The sequence below is a fragment of the Anolis sagrei genome, chromosome Y (assembly GCF_037176765.1).
Source record: "Anolis sagrei isolate rAnoSag1 chromosome Y, rAnoSag1.mat, whole genome shotgun sequence".
NCBI lineage: Eukaryota > Metazoa > Chordata > Lepidosauria > Squamata > Dactyloidae > Anolis > Anolis sagrei.
Genome location: NC_090035.1, coordinates 61,700,433 through 61,728,036, shown reverse-complemented (window position 1 = coordinate 61,728,036; position 27,604 = coordinate 61,700,433). Strand labels below are relative to the sequence as shown.

The 27,604-nt window shown below is 44.5% G+C and overlaps 1 protein-coding gene across 5 annotated transcripts in view; it reads left to right on the top strand.

Annotated features, from left to right (window-relative positions):
• LOC137095063 (nuclear inhibitor of protein phosphatase 1-like) overlaps window positions 1-27,604 on the top strand; it is a 74,791-nt gene that overhangs the window by 12,056 nt on the left and 35,131 nt on the right. For 3 of the 5 annotated variants that reach the window (XM_067461264.1, XM_067461265.1, XM_067461267.1), the window contains exons 5-9: window positions 2,633-2,676; window positions 4,508-4,617; window positions 12,243-12,311; window positions 20,128-20,210; window positions 22,057-22,133. In XM_067461264.1, the coding sequence (XP_067317365.1) occupies window positions 2,633-2,676; window positions 4,508-4,617; window positions 12,243-12,311; window positions 20,128-20,210; window positions 22,057-22,133 (383 nt within the window). Of the gene's footprint in view, window positions 1-2,632; window positions 2,677-4,507; window positions 4,618-12,242; window positions 12,312-20,127; window positions 20,211-22,056; window positions 22,134-26,483; window positions 26,611-27,604 lie in introns of those variants that run through there. The other 2 variants (XM_067461268.1, XM_067461266.1) reach the window with 2 other exon arrangements.

The following is a 27,604-nucleotide window of genomic DNA, read 5'->3' as shown; positions in this document are numbered from 1 at the left end:
GAACGGGAGAAGTTCCAGCAGATTGGAGGAGGCCAATGTGGTTCCAATCTTCAAGAAGGGAAAAAAGGATGGCCCAAACAATTACCGTCCGGTCAGCCTCACGTCGATACCAGGCAAGATTCTGGAAAAGATTGTTAAGAAAGTGGTCTGCAAACACTTAGAAACAAATGCGGTCATCGCTAATAGTCAACATGGATTTATCAAAAACAAGTCATGCCAGACTAATCTGATCTCTTTTTTCGATAGAGTTACAAGCTGGGTAGGTGCGGGGAATGCTGTGGATGTAGCGTACCTGGATTTCAGTAAGGCCTTCGACAAGTTCCCCCATGACCTTCTGGCAAGGAAACTAGTCTAATGTGGGCTAGGCAAAACTACGGTGAGGTGGATCTGTAATTGGTTAAATGGACGAACCCAGAGGGTGCTCACCAATGCTTTCTCTTCATCTTGGAAAGAAGTGACGAGCGGAGTGCCGCAGGGTTCCGTCCTGGGCCCGGTCCTGTTCAACATCTTTATTAATGACTTAGATGAAGGGTTAGAAGGCAGGATCATCAAGTCTGCAGACGACACCAAATTGAGAGGGATAGCCAATAGTCCAGAGGACAGGAGCAGGATTCAAAACGATCTTGACAGATTAGAGAGATGGGCCAAAATTAACAAAATGAAGTGTGGCAGTCATTAGGGAAAAAGTAATTAGGAATTAATGGAATTAATGAAGAAGTCTTACCTTAAAAGCTTACCTGTCCGTTCTTGAGGCTGGGAAGCAGAGAATTCCGGTGGAAGGGAAACTAACAGATGGAAATGGAACTAGAATAAGGAAGGAGCCATATCTTAAGTCAATATTTGAGGAAGCCAAGGCTATGTGCTAAATGTGGAAGGTCAGAGAATTGGCTCTACAGGTAAATCGATAATTATTGATCCAAAACTAGGACATTTGAAGATATGGTACAACAGCGCCATCTATCCTCCATCTGATGTAAATAGCAGGTAATTCAGTCCTATGATATTCTAATAAGAATATAGGAAAATAATGTATTGTGATTACAGACGAATTAATAAGGGAAATGCTTGCTTTGAATAAGTTAAAGATACATATATGAAGATATATGGAGTCGTATATGTGTAAAGAGATATATATGAAGTTATGATTCATTCTAAAGATTCACCTTTACGTAATTCATTTGGGAACGTGGCTGGTCAGCTGATGAAAAGGGGAGCAGTGGAAATTATAGTATCTTGCCAACAAATGTTCTTGGCCGCGGTTTCTCGAGGACAAATTGATAATGATTAGATTGTTAAATGTCAAGACCCATATGCGCATGTGAAAACTAGGTAATTCTGCCTATAAATACTGGATGCTTTGAGGTAGTGCTCTGTGCCACATCAGCCATTTTTGGAAGCTGGAGCACCCTTACCCTGGGTAAGCATTAAATTCTGTGAACTTGCAAAAGCTGTCTCTGTCTCTTCCTTCTTCACTGATCTCCTGGATTTTTGGAAATTGGGGACCCTCCCGTAACAGAAGTTCAACAGTGACAAATGCAAGATACTCCACTTTGGCAGGAAAAACGAAATGCAAAGATACAGAATGGGGGATGCCTGGCTCGAGAGCAGTACGTGTGAAAAAGATCTTGGAGTTCTCGTGGACAACAAGTTAAACATGAGCCAACAATGTGATGTGGTGGCAAAAAAAGCCAATGGGATTTTGGCTTGCATCAATAGGAGCATAGTGTCTAGATCTAGGGAAGTCATGCTACCCCTCTATTCTGCTTTGGTTAGACCACACCTGGAATATTGTGTCCAATTCTGGGCACCACAATTCAAGAGAGATATTGACAAGCTGGAATGTGTCCAGAGGAGAGCGACTCAAATGATAAAAGGTCTGGAGAACAAGCCCTATGAGGAGCGGCTTAAGGAGCTGGGCATGTTTAGCCTGAAGAGGAGAAGGCTGAGAGGGGATATCATATCCATGTATAAATATGTGAGAGGAAGCCACAGGGAGGAGGGAGCAAGCTTGTTTTCTGCTTCCCTGGAGACTAGGACGCAGAACAATGGCTTCAAACTACAAGAGAGTTCCATCTGAACATGAGGAAGAACTTCTTGACTGTGAGAGCCGTTCAGCAGTGGAACTCTCTGCCCCGGAGTGTGGTGGAAGCTTTGAAACAGAGGCTGGATGGCCATCTGTCAGGGGTGATTTGAATGCAATATTCCTACTTCATGGCAGAATGGGGTTGGACTGGATGGCCCATGAGGTCTCTTCCAACTCTTTGATTCTATGATTCTATGTAAGAGAAACAGGTTTTGTATTCAAACCTCAGTTGATTATAAATATGATCAGGAGGAAACCTTTTTATTACTACCACTATGGCAACTGGTACTAATCCATATGAGCAGTGACTTTGTTTATTGACTTTGGAAACCTGGTCAAAAAGACAGCCTTGTGAGTTAAAGTTATTTTTTTCTTGGACATGAGACAAAATTTTCTGGTGTGTGTTTTTTAAATGTTATGTCTATTGAAATCAGCAGGAAGTTTAGGCTAGTGTTGTACTAAATGTTCTTATGGTTACATCACATTCTCCCAACTTGTTGTAATACAAATTCTGCCTTGCCTCACTTAGAACTAATTTTGTTATTACAGGCCAATGAGAGGAGCAGGGAAGAACAGTTGATGTCATTTGACAGGTAATATCTGTTGCTTTGAGACAGAGGTCTTACCTCTGTACCTATTTATGTTTCAACTTATTTATTTATTTATCACATTTATATCCCACTCTTCTCACCTTGAAGGGAACTCAGGGTAGCTCACAACAAAGGCAAATTCAATGCCTTAAATACATATAATAAATAAAACAACATATAAAATCATATAATTAAAATATGTCACTTAAAGCAATTACTTTAAATCACAGAGTCCAAAAGCATATTCCAGAAGCCATTTCAATTGTCATTTGCATTGTTCATTGTTGCACTGAGAGGTCATTGCTGCACTGGGAATCATTGTGCAAACGCTTGGTCCCAAAACCATGTCTTCACTTTCTTCCTAAAGGTCAGGAGGGAGGGAACTGATCTAATGTTGCTGGGGAGGGGGTTCCATAGCTGAGGGGCCACCACCAAGAAGGCTCTGTCTCTCATCCTCACCAGTTGCAACTGCAAGAAGGGTGGGATTGAGAGCAGGCCTCTCCCAATGATTTTAACCTCCAAGATGGTTCATAGGGGGACATGTTCAAACAGGTAAGCTGGGCTAGAATAATTTAGGGCTTTATAGGCTAAAGCTAGCACTTTGAATTGTGCTTGGTAGTAGACTGGCAGCCAGTGAAGCTGGCGCAACAAGGGAGTTGTGTGCTCCCTGTACTCCAGATAGAAACCTGGTTGCTGCCCACTGGACTACTTGAAGCTTCCAGCCAACCTTCAAAGCAGCCCCACATAGTGCATGTTGCAGTAGTCTATTTGAGATATAACAAGATCATGGACTACCATGGCCAAATCTTCCTTTCTTAAGAAGGAAGACATGCACAGCGTATAACTCAGGCATGGGCAAACTTGGGCCCTACAGGTGTTTTGGACATCAACTCCCACAATTCCTGGCCTCAGGCCCTTTCCTGCTTAAGCGACTGAGGGGGAAAAGGAAGGAGCCTGAAGCCAGGAATTGTGGGAGTACAAAACACTTGGGGGACCCAAGTTTGCTCATGCCTGGTATACTCATTCCTGTTGCAAATACTTTTCAAACTTTTGATTTTTAGCAAGAATGGTTGGATTCTGAAGTTGCAACTAAGTCATTATATATGTGATTGGGATGTACCCTGGGCTCTTTGTACCAGTAGATCCCTCACTTGCATCTGAGTTTGCAAAAGTTCATCTTGGCAAGATATAGTATCCTTAAACCACGGCATCTATCCAAATTAGAATTGGGTATCCAAGTTAAATCATGGATGAAGTTCTGGATTGAAAGTAAAAGATGGTGTGTCCATTGAAAATAAACCAAAAATATCTGGAGGACATCAGGTTGTGAAAAGCTGGCTGAGCACAAGTTCAGTTACCTTGGAGAGTACCTGTCAGTATATTTTAAAATGTGCTGCTTCTCCTCTAAGATTGATACAGATGTTTTGAGATAAACAGGTCTCTTATTTCAAATATACCACATCCCACATGCCAACACCACTTCAGTATAGTTAAAAGCATTCACAGCTGCTTCTAGATTATCACAACATACCTTATAGAGATTCTATTCTTCCGAAATGTGTTCATGAACACTTTTACATTCTAAGAAATGGATCACAGTAAATACAAACGATACTGGATAATATTATTTTACAGTCAAAATGTCCTACATTCAATTGAACCAAAACTAATTTAAACTTCACTGACTGGTTGCATCTAGCCAGCATGGCCAACAATCATGGTGAGTGGAAGACTATGTGAGCTGAAATCACAGCTAGTTGAAGGACACTCAATTTATGAAGACTGTGGCTGCAGTAATAGAGGTGCAAATTGATATTTCTCATTCTCCCTGCAGCAATGAAGAATGGAACCAGATGCAGTCTCAAGAGGAACATGTGGCAATAACAGAACAAGACCTTGAACTAATTAAAGAGAGAGAAACTGCCATTAGAAAAATAGAGGCAAGTGGCATAGGGTTTTACATTATTTTGTTGAAAGAAGTCCTAAGATACCGTATATTCCGGGGTACAAGACGACTTTCTATGCCTGGAAAATCATCTCAAAAGTGGGGAGTCGTCTTGTACCCCAGCATCAATTTTTTTGGATCATTTTCCCTCGTGTCCCTCGCCCTTGGTGTTCCAGCGTGGTGGAGCCTGAGGAGGAGGGAGGGGGCGAGGGGGAGCACCGGCAGGCTTCGCTACCAAGCTGGCAGCATGGTAGCCTACTGGGCTGTCGTCATCCTCACCGGCATTCAGTGGGTTCCGCCTCCGCCCTCTATCCCAGAACAGGAGCCAAAGCCAGAGGGGTGGGGGTGGGGCCTCTGGCTACTCCAGTCCCACCCCCCGTGGAGGGTCCCACCCCCGTCCTGCCCCCCCACAGAGGCTTCAGCTCCTGCTGCTTTACCAGGCCGGCGGGGGTGTTTGCATGCTGTAATGTCCCCTCCGCCTCTGGCCTGCTGCTAGCTCTGCCTCTGGCCTCAAAGCCAGACCAACTGCCGAGGGAACCAAAACCGGAGTGTGGGGCAGGACTGCGAGGGGCGGGGTCCTCTTCTCCCACTGCCTCCCTGCTCCTGGTTTGGTTCCCTCGGCAGTTGCTCTGGCTTTGAGGCCAAAGGCGAAGTAGCAGCAGATCAGTGGCGGAGGGGACATTACAGCATGCAAACACCCCCGCCGGCCTGGTAAAGCAGCAGGAGCTGAAGCCGGAGCGCGGGGGCGGGACCGGGGGGCGGGGCCCTCTGCGGAGATGGGGCGGAGCAGCCAGAGGCCCCGCCCCCGCCACTCTGGCTTTGGCTCCCTCCTGCAGCAGCTGTTCTGAGATGGAGGGCAGAGGCGGACCCAACTCAATGCCTGCGAGGGTGAAGACAGCCCAGTAGGCTACCACGCTGTTAGATTGGAAGCAAAGGCTGCCGCTCCTCCTCCTCGCCCCCTCCCTCCCTTCGCCCTCCCTATGACTTCCTCTATGACACATGGTTCTCATCATCTCTCCTCTCAGCCTTCTCTTCTTCAGACTAAACATACCCAGCTCTTTAAGCCACTCCTCATAGGGCTTGCTCTCCAGACCCTTGATCTGCTCTCTCCTCCCTATAACTTCTTCTCACATATTTATACATGGCTCTCATCATGTCTCCTCTCAGCCTTCTCTTCTTCAAGCTAAACATTCCCAGCTCTTTAAGCCACTCCTCATAGGGCTTGATCTCCAGACCCTTGATCTGCTCTCTCCTATGACTTCCTCTCACATATTTACACATGGCTCTCATCATGTCTCCTCTCAGCCTTCTTTTCTTCGGACTAAACATACCCAGCTCTTTAAGCCACTCCTCATAGGGCTTGTTCTCCAGCCCCTTGATCTGTTCTCTCCTCCCTATGACTTCTTCTCACATATTTATACATGGCTCTCATCATGTCTCCTCTCAACCTTCTTTTCTTCGGACTAAACATACCCAGCTCTTTAAGCCACTCCTCATAGGGCTTGATCTCCAGACCCTTGATCTGCTCTCTCCTATGACTTCCTCTCACATATTTACACATGGCTCTCATCATGTCTCCTCTCAGCCTTATTTTCTTCGGACTAAACATACCCAGCTCTTTAAGCCACTCCTCATAGGGCTTGTTCTCCAGACCCTTGATCTGTTCTCTCCTCCCTACGACTTCTTCTCACATATTTATACATGGCTCTCATCATGTCTCCTCTCAGCCTTCTTTTCTTCGGACTAAACATTCCCAGCTCTTTAAGCCACTCCTCATAGGGCTTGATCTCCAGACCCTTGATCTGCTCTCTCCTATGACTTCCTCTCACATATTTACACATGGCTCTCTTCATGTCTCGTCTCAGCCTTCTTTTCTTCGGACTAAACATACCCAGCTCTTTAAGCCACTCCTCATAGGGCTTGATCTCCAGACCCTTGATCTGCTCTCTCCTCCCTATGACTTCTTCTCACATATTTATACATGGCTCTCATCATTTCTCCTCTCAGCCCTCTCTTCTTCAGACTAAACATACCCAGCTCTTTAAGCCACTCCTCATAGGGCTTGTTCTCCAGACCCTTGATCTGCTCTCTCCTCTCTATGACTTCTTCTCACATATTTATACATGGCTCTCATCATGTCTCCTCTCAGCCTTCTCTTCTTTAGACTAAACATACCCAGCTCTTTAAGCCACTCCTCATAGGGCTTGTTCTCCAGACCCTTGATCTGCTCTCTCCTCCCTATGACTTCTTCTCACATATTTATACATGGCTCTCATCATCTCTCCTCTCAACCTTCTCTTCTTCAGACTAAACATGCCCAGCTCTTTAAGCCACTCCTCATAGGTTTTGTTCTCCAGACCCTTGATCTGTTCTCTCCTCCCTATGACTTCTTCTTACATATTTATACATGGCTCTCATCATCTCTCCTCTCAGCCTTCTCTTCTTCAGACTAAACATACCCAGCTCTTTAAGCCACTCCTCATAGGGCTTTTTCTCCAGACCCTTGATCATTTTAGTCACCCTCTTCCTGTGGACACATTCCAGCTTGTTAACATCTCCCTTCAGTTGTGGTGCCCAGAATTGGACACAATGTGATTCCAGGTAAAGTATCCTAACCAAGGCAGAATAGAGCATGGGGAGCATGACTTCTCTGGATCTAGACGCTATGCTCCTATTGATCCAGGCCAAAATCCTATTGGGTTTTTTTTTTTTTTTGCCACCGCCACAAGAACCCCAAGATCTTTTTCACACATACCGCTCTCGAGCCACCCGTCCCCCATCATGTATATTTGCATTTCAGTTTTGACAGAAGTCAAACTGGAAAGCTCTTATTGATCCAGGGTCCCCCTTCCTCTTTTCTGATCTCTTTTCCCCTTCTAACAATTAAACATCACCTGGCTGTGTTCTTGAGAAACTCTAAAACAATTCAAGCTGTCACGGTGATTTAAGGATGAAGACATGTCAAGATGTGACCCAGTAAAGATGTGCCATGCCAAATGCTACATTTCTGAAGGATGAGGGTCCAACCTGCCCCTCTCTTCTGATAGGAGGTCCTGATTTATAAAGACTGCTTATAGATAAAAATTCTACAAATGCTTTGCCTTCACCTCAGTACTCATAGTACAAAGCCTGACTTCTATTTGCATGCAAGCTTCTATGCCAACATAAATGTAATCTGAACCATTTAAAGCCTGCTTTTGTACTTGCCAGCATGATGTAAAGGACCCAGAGTATAAATGAAATTCAAGGGAGGAAGAGCAACTATAATGTCCAATGTAAGGTACAATGTCGCTCTTATAGGAACCTGCATGTCAGAAGCATTTGAATTAAAATTACCATATTGAAGTCAAATCTGATTTTTTAAATTTTTTATTTGGTGTGCATTGGAAGAGGGGTGGTCTTATACGGCGAGTATATCCCAAATTCCATATTTTAACTGGAAAAGTTGGGGGTCGTCTTATATGCCCAGTCGTCTTATATGCCGGAATATACGGTAGATATTCTGGAGAGCAGATGTCAAAATCTTATTTTCCTGGTTCTTCTTTCAGGGAAATCTGCTCTTTTCTTAATAACTTTCAGAATAAAAAGGCTTACTCTGATTATGCTGGATCTTTCCTGCCCTTGCAAGAGGGATGCCAGAATATCATTTCTGTTGGGGGACCTGCAGTTGGATAATATGGGATGTAAATATCTGTCTCGCAGTTCAGTATATGCTGGACAGTCAATTAAGAAATTCAATGTCTTCCACTGTTTGTTCTCCCCGGACGCAGAATCTCTCACTTCTTGGGATACTCATAACTTAATATTTTTGAACTAGGAGGGATCGGGCACCAGTGAGCTGAGAAATGCTATAAATTATTCCATATGTTAGGTCTACATGTACTCCAGGTTCAGGAGTTTCCAAGAACATGGTGATCCCCTTGCAACTGCTGTAAACATGGAGGATATAGTCCTCTCAGTTTGTAAAGCAAAGTGTATGGAAGGGAAAGCAATCAATTGGAATATGATGAAAATAGGTTAGATGGACAGATCTGTTGGCTCAGTCAAATTCCTGTGGTTTGGAATGGAATGGAAGAAAAGGACAAAATGTCTCCTGCGTTTTGATCTTTATAAACATTTTGAAGCCTATTTAAGAGAACAGAATCATAGAGTTGGAAGAGACTACAAGGGCCATCCAGTCCAACCCAGGATATTCTTTGTGTGAATTTTTGTTATTGCTGGAGTTGGGTAAGGAAGAGTTAACTGAAACAAGAGGTCTTCCTTTCCTTCCTCTTACCCAAATCAAATCTTATTTGCATCAAACAAATGTCTTTTAAAATTTATATGAACTTAATATAGTTCAACACATCTACATCAATCACTTAATGCATTTTGCTGTTATAACGTTTTAATTGAATATGTTATATGATGTTTTTAATGATTATTTTGTGATTTTATTGTTGGAAATCAGCCCGAGTCCCTCGATAGAGGGGAGAAGACCGGTATACAAAATTGCTAAATAAATAAATAAATAAATAAATAAGAGGTGTGGATCTGCGCCATAGTGTTCATGGTACCATATGGGGTAATAATCAATGTCATCTTAATAGGGTCTTGCCTCACATTAGCCAAATTTTGTAATATTCTGAATTCTGGAACATAATTACTTAGTATACAGGACAAATGCAGCTTATACCAGATTCCAGGTATGATCCTACTTCGAAAAGATTATTGGGGGGGGGGGACACTTGAGTTTAACCATAGCAGACATAATCATAGCAGACAAAGTACAAAAGCAACACTAGAGTAAAGCTGTATGAGTTCATTGTTAGCAGAAATTAGTGCACTTTGTGTTAAGCTAGCCACATCTGTGGAAGGCATCCTCAGAAATTGTGAGATCTATGGAATGTGTCAGGAGAAGGTGGCGAGACTATACAGAAGATCTGTATAGAAAGAATAATAATATTGAGGATAGTTTTAACGGTGTGGTGAATGAATTAGAACCAGACATCCTGAGGAGTGAGGTTGAATGGGCCTTAAGAAGCATTGCTAACAACAAGGCAGCAGGAGATGACGGGATCCCAGCTGAACTGTTTAAAATCTTAAAAGATGATGCTGTCAAGGTGATGCATGCCATTTGCCAGCAAATATGGAAAACACAAGAATGGCCATCAGACTGGAAAAAATCAACTTATATCCCCATACCAAAAAAGGGAAATGCGAAAGACTGCTCAAACTTCCGTACAGTGGCCCTTATTTCTCATGCCAGTAAGGTAATGCTCAAGATCCTGCAAGGAAGACTCCAGCAATACATGGAGCGAGAGTTGCCAGATGTTCAAGCTGGGTTTAGAAAAGGCAGAGGAACGAGAGACCAGATTGCCAATATCCGCTGGATAATGGAGAAATGCAGGGAGTTTCAGAAAAACATCTACTTCTGCTTCATTGACTATTCTAAAGCCTTTGACTGTGTGGATCATAATAAATTGTGGCAAGTTCTTGGTGGGATGGGCATCCCAAGCCACCTTGTCTCTCTCCTGAGGAATCTGTAGAAGGACCAAGTAGCAACAGTCAGAACTGACCATGGAACAACAGACTGGTTCAAGATTGGGAAAGGCGTACGGCAAGGCTGCATCCTCTCACCCAACCTTTTTAACGTGTATGCAGAACACATCATGCGATGTGCGGGGCTGGATGAATGCAAAGCTGGGGTGAAAATTGCTGGAAGAAACATTAACAACCTCAGATATGCAGATGACACCACTCTGATGGCCGAAAGCGAGGAGGAGCTGAGGAGCCTTCTAATCAAGGTGAAAGAAGAAAGCGCAAAAGCCGGGTTGCAGCTAAATGTCAAAAAAACCAAGATTATGGCAACAAGAATGATAGACAACTGGAAAATAGAGGGAGAAACCGTGGAGGCCGTGACAAACTTTGTATTTCTAGGTGCAAAGATTGCTGCAGATGCAGACTGTAGCCAGGAAATCAGAAGACGCTTGCTTCTTGGGAGGAGAGCAATGTCCAGTCTCGATAAAATAGTAAAGAGTAGAGACATCAGACTGGCAACAAAGATCCGCCTAGTCAAAGCCATGGTATTCCCTGTAGTCACCTACGGATGTGAGAGCTGGACCTTAGGGAAGGCTGAGCGAAGGAAGATCGATGCTTTTGAGCTGTGGTGTTGGAGGAAAGTGCTGGGAATGCCTTGGACTGCGAGAAGATCCAACCAGTCCATCCTCCAGGAAATAAAGCCCGGCTGCTCACTGGAGGGAAAGATACTAGAGATAAAGTTGAAGTACTTTGGCCACATCATGAGGAGACAGGAAAGCCTAGAGAAGACAATTATGCTGGGGAAAGTGGAAGGCAAAAGGAAGAGGGGCCGACCAAGGACAAGATGGATGGATGGCATCCTTGAAGTGACTGGACTGACCTTGAGGGAGCTGAGGGTGGTAACGGCCGACAGGGAGCTCTGGCGTGGGCTGGTCCATGAGGTCACGAAGAGTCAGAGACGACTGAACGAATGAACAACAACAAATGGAATGTGTCAAGCAGACAAAAGTTCTTTCTCCCACCCTGGACATTCCATATATATATAAACCCCACTTGCCTAGTTTCCAACAGTCCTCACAACCTGAGGATGTCTGCCATAGATGCAGGCGAAACGTCAGGAGAGAATGCTTTTGAAACATGGCCAGACAGCCCAGAAAACTCACAGCAACCCAACTATCAGTTTCTTATAGATGAGCGATACATTCTCTCTGATGAAAATGAGCAATGCATTCTCTCTAATTCTGGAGAAGGCTTTATTTTTTTTTTTTAATTGCTGGCAAAAACCTTTGTGGACCTTCCACAGATATATAAAACCCACTTGCCTAGTTTCCAACAGACCTCACCACCTTTGAGGATGCCTGCCATAAATGTAGGTGAAACATCAGGAGAGAATGCTTCTGGAACATGGCCAGACAGCCCGGAAACATCAACCCAGTGATTCCGGCCATGAAAGCCTTTGACAACAAACTGATCGTTGTTCTCAGGTTCACAGCAGATTGGAGCTTTCTCGGCATTGGAAGAATGTCTCTCAATTATTAGCAGTTCAGTAGAACTGCAGAATTTGGTCAGTGGCTTAATGGAAATTTCTACGAATGCAACTAAATGAAACAAAGAGGAGGCAGTTATAATACCATCTTTGAGGTTCGGAAACATAAGCCTATAGAGTTGGAAGGGCAATCTAATCCAATTCTTACCTAGTCTTTTCTGATGAATCTTCTAATAATCATTTCCCACTATTTTTAATGGCATTATAGCAGTTTGTATGGCGTTCTTTACAATGTTTCTGCAATCCTAATGATTAAATAAATATTGTAATTTATTTATTCCCGATTAAGTAACTTTATTAAGTGCCTGTTCATCATATTTTAATTGATTGTTACTGGTGATAAAGTTGCAAAAAAGTGGCTTTTTAGGAGCTCAAATAGCTGTAGGAGGAAAATGAGTGAAAAAGACTTGTCATACATGCACCACTGTTGATTCTTTAGAGTTGAGGCATATTCGAGAATTACTCATTTTTCTTAGTTTTCATTTAATTATATTTCTATAAATATATGGGCAATGCAGAAAAAATACAATGAATCTTTTCAATATTCATGTCAGTCAGATATCCTGGATGTGAATCATATATTTAAAGATTTGGCTATGATGATCCATGATCAGGGAGACATGATTGGTAAGTGTATACAAGCATTTGTTTCATGTTGGCTGAGGCACTTCATCTGCTTTTATATGTTTTAATGTTTTTGGTTATCCAGATGACTTGCCAAGTTTCATTTGAATTTGGTGGTGGTGGTGGGGGGGGGGGGTCTGCAATAAATAGTGCAATATAGTTTGAGCTGGGTATGAGCAAGACTTTAACTGATCTCAAGGCTGCTCTATGGCACACAAGATAAACACCATCTTCCTCCAGAACCTCTTACAGAGCATGTGTAGACAGCACAATAGAAAGAAGAACCAATAAGCTATAAATGGTCTCTAGAAAATTCACAATGTTTTCATTTACTTTTGCAAGGATTTTTTGTGTTTTGTTTTCACGTGATTTCTAAAGCACCAGAGCAGTCACTAAGAAGGCTGTGTCCCTTGTTCCTATCAAATGTGCCTCTGAAGGTGATGGGACAGAGAGAAATCCATCCCTAGAAGATGTCAAAAGCATAAGATGGGTCATATGCAGAAATAATGCCAACAATATATCCTCAGATTGGAAACAAAACAGAAGCCAGTGAAGCAGTTGAAAGAAAGGAGTGGCATTCTCCCGGTAACCATCCCCAGTTAATCAGGCATACCGTATATTCCGGGGTACAAGACAACTTTCTAAGCCAGGAAAATCATCTCAAAAGTGGGGAGTCGTCTTGTACCCCGGTATAAATTTTTTGAGATCATTTTTCCCTCGTCTCCCTCGCCCTGGGTATCCCCGCGTGGTGGAGCCTGCGGAGGGGGGAGGGGGGGAGGGGGCGAGGAGGAGGAGCGGCAGGCTTCGCTGCCAAGCTGGCACCGTGGTAGCCTACTGGGCTGTCTTCACCCTCTCCGGCATGGAGTTGGTTTCGGCTCAGCCCTCTATCCCAGCTGCCGCAGGAGCCAAAGCCAGAGGGGCGGGGCCGGGGCCGGGAGAGCTCGCCTCTAGCTGCTGAGGCCCCGCCCCCGTGGAGGACCCCGCCCTTCCCGCCCCGGCTTCAGCTCCTGCTGCTTTACCAGGCTGGCGGGGGTGTTTGCATGCTGTGCTTTCCCCTCCGCCACTGGTCTGCTGCTAGCTCCGCCTCTGGCCTCAAAGCCAGAGCAACTGCCGAGGGATCCTCTTCTCCCACTGCCTCCCCGCTCCGGTTTTGGTTCACTTGGCAGTTGCTCTGGCTTTGAGGCCAGAGGCGGAGCTAGCAGCAGACAAGTGGCGGAGGGGACAGCACAGCATGCAAACACCCACGCCGGCCTGGTAAAGCAGCAGGAGCTGAAGCCGGAGCAGGGGGGGGCGGGGCCCTCTGCGGGAGCGGGGCAGAGCAGCCAGAGGCCCCGCCCCCGCCCCTCTGGCTTTGGCTCCCTCCTGCAGCAGCTGTTCTGAGATGGGGGACGGAGGCGGAGCCAACTCCATGCCGGCGAGGGTGAAGACAGCCCAGTAGGCTACCACTCTGCCTGCCGCTCTTCCTCCTAGCCCCCTCCCTCCCCCTTCCCTATGAATTCTTCTCACATATTTATACATGGCTCTCATCATCTCTCCTCTCAGCCCTCTCTTCTTCAGACTTAACATACCCAGCTCTTAAAGCCACTCCTCATAGGGCTTGTTCTCCAGACCCTTGATCTGTTCTCTCCTCCCTATGACTTCTTCTCACATATTTATACATGGCTCTCATCATCTCTCCTCTCATCCCTCTCTTCTTCAGACTAAACATACCCAGCTTTTTAAGCCACTCCTCATAGGGCTTGTTCTCCAGACCCTTGATCTGCTCTCTCCTCCCTATGACTTCTTCTCACATATTTATACATGGCTCTCATCATCTCTCCTCTCAGCCCTCTCTTCTTCAGACTAAACATACCCAGCTCTTTAAGCCACTCCTCATAGGGCTTGTTCTCCAGACCCTTGATCTGCTCTCTCCTCCCTATGACTTCTTCTCACATATTTATACATGGCTCTCATCATCTCTCCTCTCAGCCCTCTCTTCTTCAGACTAAACATACCCAGCTCTTTAAGCCACTCCTCATAGGGCTTGTTCTCCAGACCCTTGATCTGCTCTCTCCTCTCTATGACTTCTTCTCACATATTTATACATGGCTCTCATCATGTCTCCTCTCAGCCTTCTCTTCTTTAGACTAAACATACCCAGCTCTTTAAGCCACTCCTCATAGGGCTTGTTCTCCAGACCCTTGATCTGCTCTCTCCTCCCTATGACTTCTTCTCACATATTTATACATGGCTCTCATCATGTCTCCTCTCAGCCTTCTCTTCTTCAGACTAAACATACCCAGCTCTTTAAGCCACTCCTCATAGGGCTTGTTTTCCAGAACCTTGATCATTTTAGTCACCCTCTTCCTCTGGACACATTCCAGGTTGTCAACATCTCCCTTCAGTTGTGGTGCCCAGAACTGGACACAATGTAATTCCAGGTTTGGTCTAACCAAGGCAGAATAGAGCATGGGGAGCATGACTTCCCTGGATCTAGACGCTATGCTCCTATTGATGCAGGCCAAAATCCTATTGTTTTTTTGTTTTTTTTTACCACCGCATGACATTGTTGGCTCATGTTTAACTTGTTGTACCCAAGGACCCCAACATCTTTTTCACACATACCGCTCTCAAGCCACGCGTCCCCCATCCTATAACTTTGCATTTCATTTTTGACAGAAGTCAAACCAGAAAGCTCTTATTGACCGAGGGTCCCCCTTCCTCTTTTCTGATCTCTTTTCCCCTTCTAACAATTAAACATCACCTGGCTGTGTTCTTGAGAAACTCTAAAACAATTCAAGCTGTCACGGTGATTTGAGGATGAAGACATGTCAGGATGTGACCCAGTAAACATAGAATCATAGAATCAAAGAGTTGGAAGATACCTCATGGGCCATCCAGTCCAACCTCCTGCCAAGAAGCAGGAATATTGCATTCAAATCACCCCTGACAAATGGTCATCCAGCCTCTGCTTAAAAGCTTCCAAAGAAGGAGCCTCCACCACACTCCGGGGCAGAGAGTTCCACTGCTGAACGGCTCTCACAGTCAGGAAGTTCTTCCTAATGTTCAGATGGAATCTCCTCTCTTGTAGTTTGAAGCCATTGTTCCGCGTCCTAGTCTCCAGGGAAGCAGAAAACATGCTTGCTCCCTCCTCTCTGTGGCTTCCTCTCACATATTTATACATGGCTATCATATCTCCTCTCAGCCTTCTCTTCTTCAGGCTAAACATGCCCAGTTCCCTAAGTCGCTCCTCATAGGGCTTGTTCTCCAGACCCTTGATCATTTTAATCGCCCTCCTCTGGACACATTCCAGCTTGTCAATATCTCTCTTGAATTGTGGTGCCCAGAATTGGACACAATATTCCAGATGTGGTCTAACCAAAGCAGAATAGAGGGGTAGCATTACTTCCTTAGATCTAGACACTATGCTCCTATTGATGCAGGCCAAAATCCCATTGGCTTTTTTTGCCGCCACATCACATTGTCGGCTCATGTTTAACTTTTTGTCCACGAGGACTCCAAGATCTTTTTCACACGTACTGCTCTCGAGTCAGGTGTCACCCATTCTGTATCTTTGCATTTCATTTTTTCTGCCAAAGTGGAGTATCTTGCATTTGTCACTGTTGAATTTCATTTTGTTAGTTTTGGCCCATCTCTCTAATCTGTCAAGATCGTTTTGAATCCTGCTCCTGTCCTCTGGACTATTGGCTATCCCTCCCAATTTGGTGTCGTCTGCAAACTTGATGATCATGCCTTCTAGCCCTTCATCTAAGTCATTAATAAAGATGTTGAACAGGACCGGGCCCAGGACGGAACCCTGCGGCACTCCACTTGTCACTTCTTTCCAAGATGAAGAGGAAGCATTAGTGAGCACTCTCTGTGTTCGTCCACTTAACCAATTACAGATCCACCTCACCGTAGTTTTGCCTAGCCCACATTAGACTAGTTTCCTTGCCAGAAGGTCATGGGGGACCTTGTCGAAGGCCTTACTGAAATCCAGGTACGCTACATCCACGGCATTCCCCGCATCTACCCAGCTTGTAGCTCTATCGAAGGAAGAGATCAGATTAGTCTGGCATGACTTGTTTTTGATAAATCCATGTTGACTATTAGCGATGACTGCATTTGTTTCTAAGTGTTTGCAGACCACTTCCTTAACAATCTTTTCCAGAATCTTGCCCGGTATCGACGTGAGGCTGACTGGACGGTAGTTGTTTGGGTCATCCTTTTTTCCCTTCTTTAAGATTGGGACCACATTGGCCCTCCTCCAATCTGCTGGAACTTCTCCCGTTCTCCCAGAACTCACAAAGATGGTTGCCAATGGTTCCGAAATGACTTCCGCTAGTTCCTTCAATACTCTGGGGTGTAGTTGATCTGGCCCTGGGGACTTGAACTCATTAAGAGCGGCCAATTTGGGGTTGGATGTCCTCCAATCCCTCATCCACTCCATCTTGCTGAGGTTGAAGACTCTCTTTTTGTGAGAAGACCGAGGCAAAGAAGGCATTAAGTAGTTCTGCCTTTTCCCTATCCCCTGTCAGCATTGCCCCATCTTCTCCTCAAAGAAGCCCTATCGCCTCCTTGTTTTTCCTTTTTCTACTGACATAAGAATAGAAGCCCTTTTTATTGTTTTTAATGTCCCTGGCAAGTCTGAGCTCGTTTTTTGCTTTAGCCTTGCGGACCTTTTCCCTACAGGTGTTGGCCATTTGTTTGAATTCTTCTTTGGTGATTTCTCCCTTTTTCCACTTCTTGTTCATGTCTCTTTTGTGTCTTAGCACAGTTAGAAGTTCTTTGGACATCCATTCTGGCTTCTTTGCACTTGTCATATTTTTTCTCTTTGTTGGCATGGTTTGCAATTGCGCCTTGAGTATTTCACTCTTGAGAAATTCCCATCCATCCGTAACTCCCTTGTCTTTTCGTATCTGTGTCCACAGAATGCTGCTCAGCGTTTCCTTCATTTTTTGGAAATCAGCTCTCCTAAAGTCCAAAATGTGGGTTTGACTTGTCTTAGTTTCGGCCTTCCTTTGTACCTCAAATTGCAGGAGCACATGGTCACTTGCCCCTAAGGATCCTACCACTTCGACCACATCGATCAGGTCCTCCGCATTTGTTAGGATGAGATCCAGAGTAGGCAATCCCCTTGTTGCCTCTTCTACCTTCTGGACCATGAAGTTGTCTGCAAGGCAAGCGAGGAATTTGTTGCACCTTGTACTCTTGGCTGAGTTTGTTTTCCAGCAAATATCGGGATAGTTGAAATCGCCCATGACTACTACATCTCTTCTCTGTGCCTGTTTGGTCAACTGTTAGCAGAAGACTTCAAGTTCTTACTCCTGGCTTGGGGGTCTGTAGTAGACACCTACAACGACATCTTTTTGAGTCCCAGTTCCCTTGATTCTTATCCAGATGATTTCAAGCTGGTTTCCCAGATTGCTGTCTTGAATCTCTTCTGCAGCATAAGAGTTTTTGACATATAAGGCTACTCCGCCTCCTCTCCCCTTTGTTCGGTTTCTGTGAAAGAGGTTATACCCCTCGATAACTACATTCCAGCGATAGGAGTCATCCCACCAGGTTTCAGTGATCCCTATGATATCATATTTGTGGTGTTGTGCTAAAAGTTGGAGTTCGTCTTGTTTATTTCCCATGCTCTGTGCATTAGTGTAAAGACATGTGAGCCCCTGAGATCTTCCCTTGAGCTGTTTAATTGGGATTATTGTGCTTTTGGTCCTTGGTCCTTGTTGTGTTTGTGCAGCCCTCCGTTTAGCCTTCTGGCGATTCCCAGACATTATGGGTAAATTAGTGTTCGCAAGGCTGTTGTCCCCCTCTCCCGGTGGACCTAGTTTAAAGTGCGTCTAATGAGGTTTGCGAGTCTGTGAGCAAAAAGGTGTTTTCCTACTTGTGTGAGATGCACCCCATCCCTTGCCAGTAGGCCATCCTCCTGGAAAAGCAGGCCATGGTCGAGGAAGCCAAAGCGTTCCTCCTGACACCATTTTCTAAGCCAGTTATTGACCTGTACTATTTTTCTGGCTCTTGTGGGTCCGTGTCTTACAACAGGGAGGAGGGATGAAAAGACCACCTGTATATTACATTCTTTTAGCTTTGCTCCTAGAGCTCGAAAATCATTTGTGATCTTTTGAAACGTATGCCTTGCAGGATCATTGGTTCCTACATGAATCAACATGAGGGGAGGATGGTGATAGGGCTTGAGGAGCCTGGCGAGCCTCTGAGTGATATGGTGTATTTTTGCCCCGGTAGGCAGCATATTTCTCGAGCCATCCCATCTGGTCTGGAAATGACAGCTTCCGTTCCTCTAAGGAGGGAGTCACCTACTACCAAGACCTGTTTACTTTCGGGAATGACAGGGCCCCTTTTGTGCAATGTAGTGTGTAGGTCTCCAGAAAAGTGATCCTGTTGGTGTGAATTGTGTAGGTGAAAAGTGTTGTCCTCCTCCTCGACATCCCCGGTGCATTCGTCAAGGACAATCCATTGAGATTTGTCCAAGAGCCTATGGTTCTCCTGTATGTGTTCCTGTTGCACCTGGTCTATGGTTGGGGATGGTACACCTGCACGATTGTGCAAGTGTGAATGTTGTGAAGTGTTGTCCCAGTCAGGGCTATCCCCTGCACACTGATCAAGGACGAGCCACTGATCAGTATCTAAGCCATTCTGGTCTTCCCCAATATATTGTGTTTCTTGGGCAGGTGATAGTTGTGTGAGAATTTGGAATCTGTTGTGTAACTGCAGCTGAGCAGAAGTATTCTGAGGAGGCTTCCGGGTCCTATGTGTCCTTCTAAGGGTGACATTTCTCCAAGCCTGAGGGTTGTCCACATCTGAGGTGCTTGTTCCATGCCAAATGCTACATTTCTGAAGGATGAGGTCCAATCTGCCCCTCTCTTCTGATAGGAGGTCCTGATTTTTAAAGACTGCTTATAGATAAAAATTCTACAAATGTTTTGCCTTCACCTCAGTACTCATCGTACAAAGCCTGACTTCTATTTGCATGCAAGCTTCTATGCCAACATACATGTAATCTGAACCATTTAAAACCTGCTTTCATACTTGCTAGCATGATGTAAAGGACCCAGAGTGTAAATGAAATTCAAGGGAGGAAGAGCAACTATAATGTCCAATGTAAGGTACAATGTCCCTCTTATAGGAACCTGCATGTCAGAAGCATTTGAATTAAAATTACCATATTGAATTCAAATCTGATTTTTTAAATTTTTTATTTGGTGTGCATTGGAAGAGGGGTGGTCTTATACGGCGAGTATATCCCAAATTCCATATTTTAACTGGAAAAGTTGGGGGTCGTCTTATATGCCCAGTCGTCTTATATGCCGGAATATACGGTAGTTTATAACAGGCCATTAGTTATCATGCCCCACCCCCTGGTGGTGCAGCAGATTAAACTGCTGAGCTGCCGAACTTGCTAAATGAAAGGTTGATGGTTTAAATCCGGGGAGCGGGATGAGCTCCTACTATTAGGCCCAGCTTCTGCCATCCTAGTAGCTTGAAAACATACAAATGTGGTGTTTCATGCAGTCTTGCTGGCTACAAGACCTTGGAGGTGTCTATGGACAATGCCAGCTCTTCAGCTTAGAAATAGAGATGAGCACCATCCCCCAGAGTCTTACACAACTAGACTTAACATCAGGGGAAAACTTTACCTTTACTAGTTATCATGGATGAGATAAAGGATATCCTTTAATCCTATCTGGGTATCTCTGTTATTTTTTGTAATGGTTTTAGAGTGTGGCACAGAGTTTATCATAGGAGTGGTATATAGGCTACTCTGTAATAAAGTCATACATCTGTATAGTGTTATTGTTTCTCTTCTTCTATATAGATAGCATAGAAGCAAATGTAGAAAATGCAGAAGTCCACGTAGAAAATGCCAATGATCAGTTACAGAGAGCTGCTTATTATCAGGTAACATGTCTGCAACCGTGTATTTATTGTCACTTAGCAATGAAACAAGAAACCATAAGTCTTACATGAGAGTTGAATCAGTCACCCTTGCTGACTTTCTGTAGACAAAATAGTTTACCCTCTTGTCAAACATATTCAATCTAAAGGAAAGAGGGATAACATATATATTTCTCCTTGTTTCAATGTCTAGTGGACACTTTTACACTCAAACTTATGAAAAATAGTTTTTTTCTCTATGAAGAGTAGATGTTTCCTTGGTATCAAAATAATAACAGTGCTAGCATGGTAAAATGGTTTGAGCCATGGAAACCCACTGGGCGACCTTGTGCAATTCACATTCTTAGCTTCAGAGAAGGCAAAAGCATCCCTCCTCAGAACAAATCTTGTCAAGAAAATCCTGTGATGGGTCAGTGTAAGTCAGCAGAAACACACTAAAGAGTAACTGAAAATAATGAGAATGCATCCCAAGAGAAAGATCATTATGTAACTTAAGAGTGCCACTACTAGGAAAGCCCTTACTTCATTAAGCTAGAGAGTTTTAAAAAAATGAGACATCAATATAGCGTAAAAGCAGTGCTTAGAAGAAAGGAGTAAAAGGGAGCTACACCTTGCATACAGATTCACCTTTATCTCTTAATAGGCACCAATAGCAACCCCCCCCCCCCCCCCCAAAAAAAACCCCTTTAAATGCTTTGCATTTGTGGCATAAGCATTTACTGAGAAATGCCAATGTTTCATTAAAACAGTGATTCTCAACCTTCCTAATGCCGCAACCTCTTAATATAGTTTCTCATGTTGTGGTGGCCCCAACCATAAATTATTTTTGTTGCTACTTTCTAATTTTGCTACTGTTATGAATCTTAATGTAAATATCTGATATGCAGGATGCATTTTCATTCACTAGACAAAATTTGGCCCAAATACCAGATGTGCCCAAATTTGAATACTGGTGGGGTTGTGGGGAGTGTGTGATTTTGTCATTTGGGAGTTGTTGTTGCTGGGATTTATAGTTCACCTACAATCAAAGACCATTCTGATCTCCGCCATCGATGGAATTGAACCAATCTTGGCACACAGGACTCCCATGACCGGCAGAAAATACTGGAAGGGTTTGTTGGGCATTGACCTTGAGCTTTGGAGTTATAGTTCACCTACATGCAGAGAGCATGGTAGACTCAAACAATGATGATACTGGACCAAACGTGGCACAAATCCTCAATATGCCCAAATTGAACACTGGTGGATTTTGGGGAAAGTAGATCTTGACTTTGGGAGTTGTAGTTGCTGGGATTTATAGTTCACCTACAATCAGAGTTTTCTGAACCCCACCAATGATAGTATTCCCACACATAACCCCCATGACCAACAAAAAAGACCGTGTTTTCTGATGGTCTTTGGCGACCCCTCTGACATCCCCTCACAACCCCCCCCCCCCCAGGGTCCCAACAATAAACGCTGTCTTAAGATGACATGTTCTTTATGTTTACATTACATTGCGTGTTACTAAGTCACATCTTCATCCTCGTGTGGACTCTTGGAACTGAATTTGTCCTGTCCTTCCTAATACTACCTTGCGCTTTATTGTAGTGGTTGAGGCAATGAAAAAATGGAAAAGTCTTTGTATTACGACTTGTATCCGAGTTCATAACATTCCAATATGCTTGAGGCTTTTAGTAGTAAAAATGTTAAGTTTTGGAAATTCAGTTACATTGTAACAGCAGTTCATTGTTCAAGGTCTAAGTAGGTAGTTTCTATTACCATTACGATTTTAAAAGTAATTTTCCAATTATTTCTTTTGCCATATTTTTAGTATAGATTTTTTTCTGTTTTTGTTTCCCCTTAATAGAAAAAATCTCATAAGAAGATCTGCATCCTGATTAGTGGTCTGGCTGTAGTTGCTGTAATCTTGGGATTACTGATCTGGTACACAGCAAAATGAAATGTTTTACATGAAATTGAATTTGTTATTGTTGCTTTTTCCCCACCAGAGAAAAATGGGTAGACGGGCCTGTGGAATAAGTTGATTATGATGAGATGGAACAGAAATCTGGTTTTCCTCTAGTAGTTGTACTATATAGAAGCTAAGATGAAGATAGGTAGTTTGTGGACTTAGTAAACCACAAAGGCAGTATTTATCAGCTAATGTAAGGTTATTTTATGTAACTGAACTTATCTTGTGAGGTATTTTTTTAGTTTTTAATATATTGCCATTTTGAATGTAAAAGCATTAACAAGTGTGGTAATCTGTATGATTTAATGACATATGTACTACAGATGTAACATTTTTAATATGTACTTCCTTTTTACAAATGAATTACATAGGAATAACTTTCATGAAGGGCAAAATCTCACCAACTCTCGTACAAATCTCTTGTGATCCAAAGTGCTGCTTAGGTCTGTGCTCATTGGCAGTGGGCATCTATGTTTCTTTTAAAACAGTTCCTGGGCTACACCATAATAATAGTGCAGGGAATGTGTGATATTTCATATGTTACACTGCAATATCAGTTCCAGCAAAAACAGCCAATGCCAATAGTTTATGACAATTGAAATTAAAAAATATCACAAGGAGGGATGTTTCCCATCCCTCATGCACTGCTTCTGAAACTTCAGATGTTTTATAAGGCAGCACAGTGGGATCAGAGAAAAGTCTGACCTCTCATAGCATACAGAAGTAAATATGTTTTCTATATTGCAGGATTTTTTTAACTTACACCTCCATTTAAAAATGGCAAACATAGTGAAAAATGTTGGGGTCATCTGTGAGAAGATCCAACCAGTCCATACTCTAAGAAATAAAGCCCGACTACTCATTGGAGGGAAGGATATTATAGGCAAAGATGAAGTCCTTTGGCCACATCATGGGAAGACAGGAAAGCTTAGAGGAGACAATTATGCTGGGGAATATGGAAAGGAAAAGGAAGAGGGGCCGACCAAGATGAATGGGTGGTATCCTTAAAGTAACTGGCTTGATCTTGAAGGAGCTGGGGGTGGTGACGGCTGATAGGGAGCTCTAGCATGTGCTGGTCCAAGAGGTCACGAAGAGTCGAAGCGACTGAACGAATAACAATGAATATTCATCGATAATAAGTATAAAAGAACATAAAATAAGAAATTTAAAACAATAATATATATTCCCATTTTTGTGGCTTCAGGTCAGATTATATTACACTTTGATCCAGTCCATAAGATTATGGTATTTCTTACACCATAAGGGTACAGGAAGCACACAACTCCCTTGTTGCATCAGCTCCATTGGCTGCCAATTAGCTTCAAAGCATAATTCAAAACCATAACAGTTCCGTCCCAGTTTACCTGTCTGAACGTATTCTCCCCTATGAACCATCAAGGCTGCTAAGATCTTCTGGAGGGGCCCTGCTCTCGGTCCCACCACTTTCGCAGTCGCGTTTGGTGGGAACAAGAGACAGGGCCTTCTCTATGGTGGCCCCTTGGCTATGGAACTCTCTCCCAGATGAAATGAGATCTCCCCCCCTCCCTCTTGATCTTCAGGATGCTAGTAAAATCATGGCTATGGAATGAGGCTGTTCTGTCACCGCTGGAGCTGAAATTAAATGCTTCTAAGAAAGGATGCAAGGCTTGCGTCCAGCGGGAAGCCCGAGGGCTCGAGAAGGAACCTTTAGAGGAATTTTTCCTATTAAACAGGCTTTAGGAGACTTAAGCTTAAATACAACAGTCTTTATTAATGAAGAAGCAGGAATTGTAAGATTTCTAAATAGTCTATTGGCTCTTGCAGTCTTGTTTACAGGAAACAGGCACTATCTTCAAGAAACTTTGTTTAACAGAAAAATTCCCCTTTAAAGCTCCTCCCAGGCTGCTGTGAACTTAAACCTGACTGGTTTGAGTCTGCTACCGGCTGAACTGCGTCTCAGAACCGAACAAACGTACCATCAGGCTTGAAATCACTTAGCTGAAGATGAAGAGCTGTTATTCCCTCCAGAGGTCCTCAGGGCTGTGAAGCTGTTCCCTGGAACCGTTTGGGAATCTGTAGATGCCTTTAATCTGTTCTTCCCCAGGAAGTCCTAAAAGACGAAGCCTTTGCACAGGAGGAATGTCTGTATGCATCCTCTGCCTTGGCTTCCCTTGCTGTGACTAAATGAAAAATGGCCCCTTCCCTCCAAAAAACAAAAAGAGGGTGGGACCAGGGATCCTAACTATAATTGGCAGGTGGCTTACCCTATAAATGCAAATTATAACAGGAAACCCCCTGCTGCAAAATCCCAAGCATGGAATTGCACACGAACATTTAAACACAGTAGATAAATCTGGAGTCCTGGAACAGCTGTTCCATAACAGAGGCATTCCCAGAATGATGGCTGAGACCAGCAATTGACCAAAGTTATGGACCACAAGATGCAGACTGAATTGGACATGATTTTATCTTGGCGAATTGGCTTATATGTATTTTATCCTATATGTATTTTAATTCACTATTAATGTTTGTTGTTAGAGTGTTTTGATATTTAAGATTGTACTGTTAGCAGTGAATCCTTGCTGTTAGCCAGTCTGAGTCCCTCTACAGAGATAGAGAAGATTGGGATATAAAAGTTTTAAATAAATAAATAACTCAAGCTTAGTTTCCTTCATTAAATGACTGTGCCACCAGGGGCTTACCTTCATGTATGATAATGTTCAAGTAGCATCATCATAATCACCATAGGCTATTACTTACTTACTTAGGCAATCCCCCTTTGGTGAAGTAGGATAGTCTTCCAGGATCAATATTCTGGTGGGTCCGTAGGTGACTGTGGAGCCCTATTCTTGACCTGCATCTTCTCTCACAGTGAGGGCATTGGTTTCCAGGTGGAAGGTGGTCTCAGTCGGGGTTGGATTGACACGCCTTCCTCTTAGCACGTTTCTCTCTTTCACCCTCTATTCATGTCTCTTCAAATTCTGCAGCACTGCTGGTCACAGCTGACCTCCAGCTGGAGCGCTCACTGGCCAGGGTTTCCCAGTTCTCAGTGTCTATGCCAGAATTTTTAAGATTGGCTTTGAGGCCATCTTTAAATTTCTTTTCCTGTCCACCAACATTCCGTTTTCCGTTCTTGAGTTCAGAGTAGAGCAGCTGCTTTGGGAGGTGATGGTTGGGCATCCGGTCAACGTGGCTGGTCTAGCGGACTTGATGGCAGAGGACCATCACTTCAATGCTGGTGGTCTTTGCTTCTTCCAGCACGCTGATGTTTGTCCACCTGTCTTCCTAAGAGATTTGCAGGATTTTCTGGAGGCAGCGCTGATGGAATCGTTCCAGGAGTTGCATGTGATGTCTGTAGACAGTCCACATTTCGCAGGCATATAGCAGGGTTGGGAGGATAATATCTTTATAAACAAGCACCTTGGTATCCCTGTGGATGTCCCAGTCCTCAAACACTCTGTGCTTCATTCGGAAAAATGCTGCACTCACAGAGCTCAGGCAGTGTTGTATTTCGGTGTCAATGTTGACTTGGGTGGAGAGGTGGCTGCCAAGGTAGCAGAAATGGTCAACATTTTCTAATGTTACACCATTAAGCTGTATCACTGGCATTGGGAAGGGATTGACTGGTGACTGCTAGAAGAGCACTTTGGTTTTCTCGATGTTCAATGACAGGCCGAGCTTCTCATATGCTTCCGCAAAGGTGTTTAGAGTGACTTATAGATCTTCTGAATGCGCACAGACGACATTGTCATCAGCATACTGGAGTTCTATAACAGATGTTGTTGTAACCTTGATTTTAGCTTTCAGTCTGCTGAGGTTAAACAGCTTGCCATCTGTCCGATAGATGATTTCCACTCCGTTGGGGAGCTTCCCGTCAACAAGATGAAGTATCATAGCGATGAAGATGGAGAATAAAATTGGGGCTTTACTCCAACAACTCCAGTTGTGCCCGCAGGTTCATTGGAACACGCAAGCCCCCTCACCACGACAAGGTGACAGTCCACGGAGGGGGCATAGGCTATTACTTGTGGCCAAGTATGATTGCCTTCCAAGTGTAACGTCCAGAGGGCCGAAGTTTGCCCATGCCTTGTCTACACTGCCATATAATCTGGATTTTGTATGGCAGCGTAGAAAGGTCCTGAGCTGGAAGGTCAATGATCTGTTGAGGGCGGTTCTGTGGGTCTCTCAACTGCAAAACCTTTTCATACTGGATATGTTGGCGAGTTTAACCAGAGTTGGTCAGGGAGGGAGGAACTTTTCCCGCGCTTTCGCCGGTGACGTCACCACCGAGCCAACCCGGGTCTCCAGCCCAGGCGCTCCTCCTCGCGCGGTGCAGGCCGGGACCCCTCCCCCGGACTCCCGGCCTGCCCCGTGCCAGGCTGAATGGGGCAGAGGCAAAATGGCGGCGAACGCGAACTCTGCCGGCGGTGGCGGAGGAGGCGGCCTCTCGCTCTTCGACTGCCCGAGCTGGTGAGGCTGGAGGCGGCGCAGGGCGGGAGGGGGGCTGGGCTCCGGGGCGGGGCAGCTGCCGTGGGCAGGAGAAAGGCCTGGTTCCGCCGCGCCGGAGAGGGAGGGGCTGTGTGCCGAGGCCTTCTGAAAGGCTTCTGAGCATGAGCAGAAAAGCTTGGCTTTCCTGTATACCAGGCATGGGGAACCTTCGGCCTTCCAGGTGTGGTGGACTTCAACTCCCACAATTCCTTGAGGCTCGGCATTCGCCCCAAAGGCTTACCGAGCCTCAAGGAATTGTGGGAGTTGAAGTCCACACCTGGAGGGCCGAAGGTTCCTGACCCCTGCTGTATACACTAAAAGTGTGCCTCTGTGAATGAACGGGTGCCCATTTCGTAATCATGTGTGAAGCATGAACAGCGTGGGTATTTATTTGTGTGTGTGTGTTTTGTTTCTTTACTGCAAAGCATCCATCATGAAACACCAGTGGAAAGCAGTTGTGAATACTGACAGGATGCGCCATGGTGCTGAAAGAGGACTCTCTTTCCCTGAAGGGGCCTCTTGTGGCCTCCAGCCCAAGCCTAGGCCAACTTGGGCCCTTCAGGTGTTTTGGATTTCAGCTCCCACCATTCCTCATTTTAGCGGCTGAGGTGGAAAAGGAAACGGCCTGAGGCTGTTAGGAATGGTGGGAGTTGAAGTCCAAAACGTCTTGAGGGCCCAAGTTAGCTCATGCCTGCTCTAGCCAAATATGTGCAGCCCCCGAGTTAAAAACATCTGACTTATAAACGACTCCTAGTTAAGAACTGGGTGATACAACAGGAAGTGAGAGAAATCCACTCCTGGAAGAGTTATTATCATGTGGGAAAGGGGTCTCCGCTGAAGCTTTCTCACAAATCCTTGTTTCCACAATAAGCCTTTTTCCCCACAAAATCAAGTGATCACAGAAACTGAGGTAAAATATTCTGATCAGGGCCACAGATGGCAAAAGAAACAATACAGGGGTGTTAACCCTTCCCTG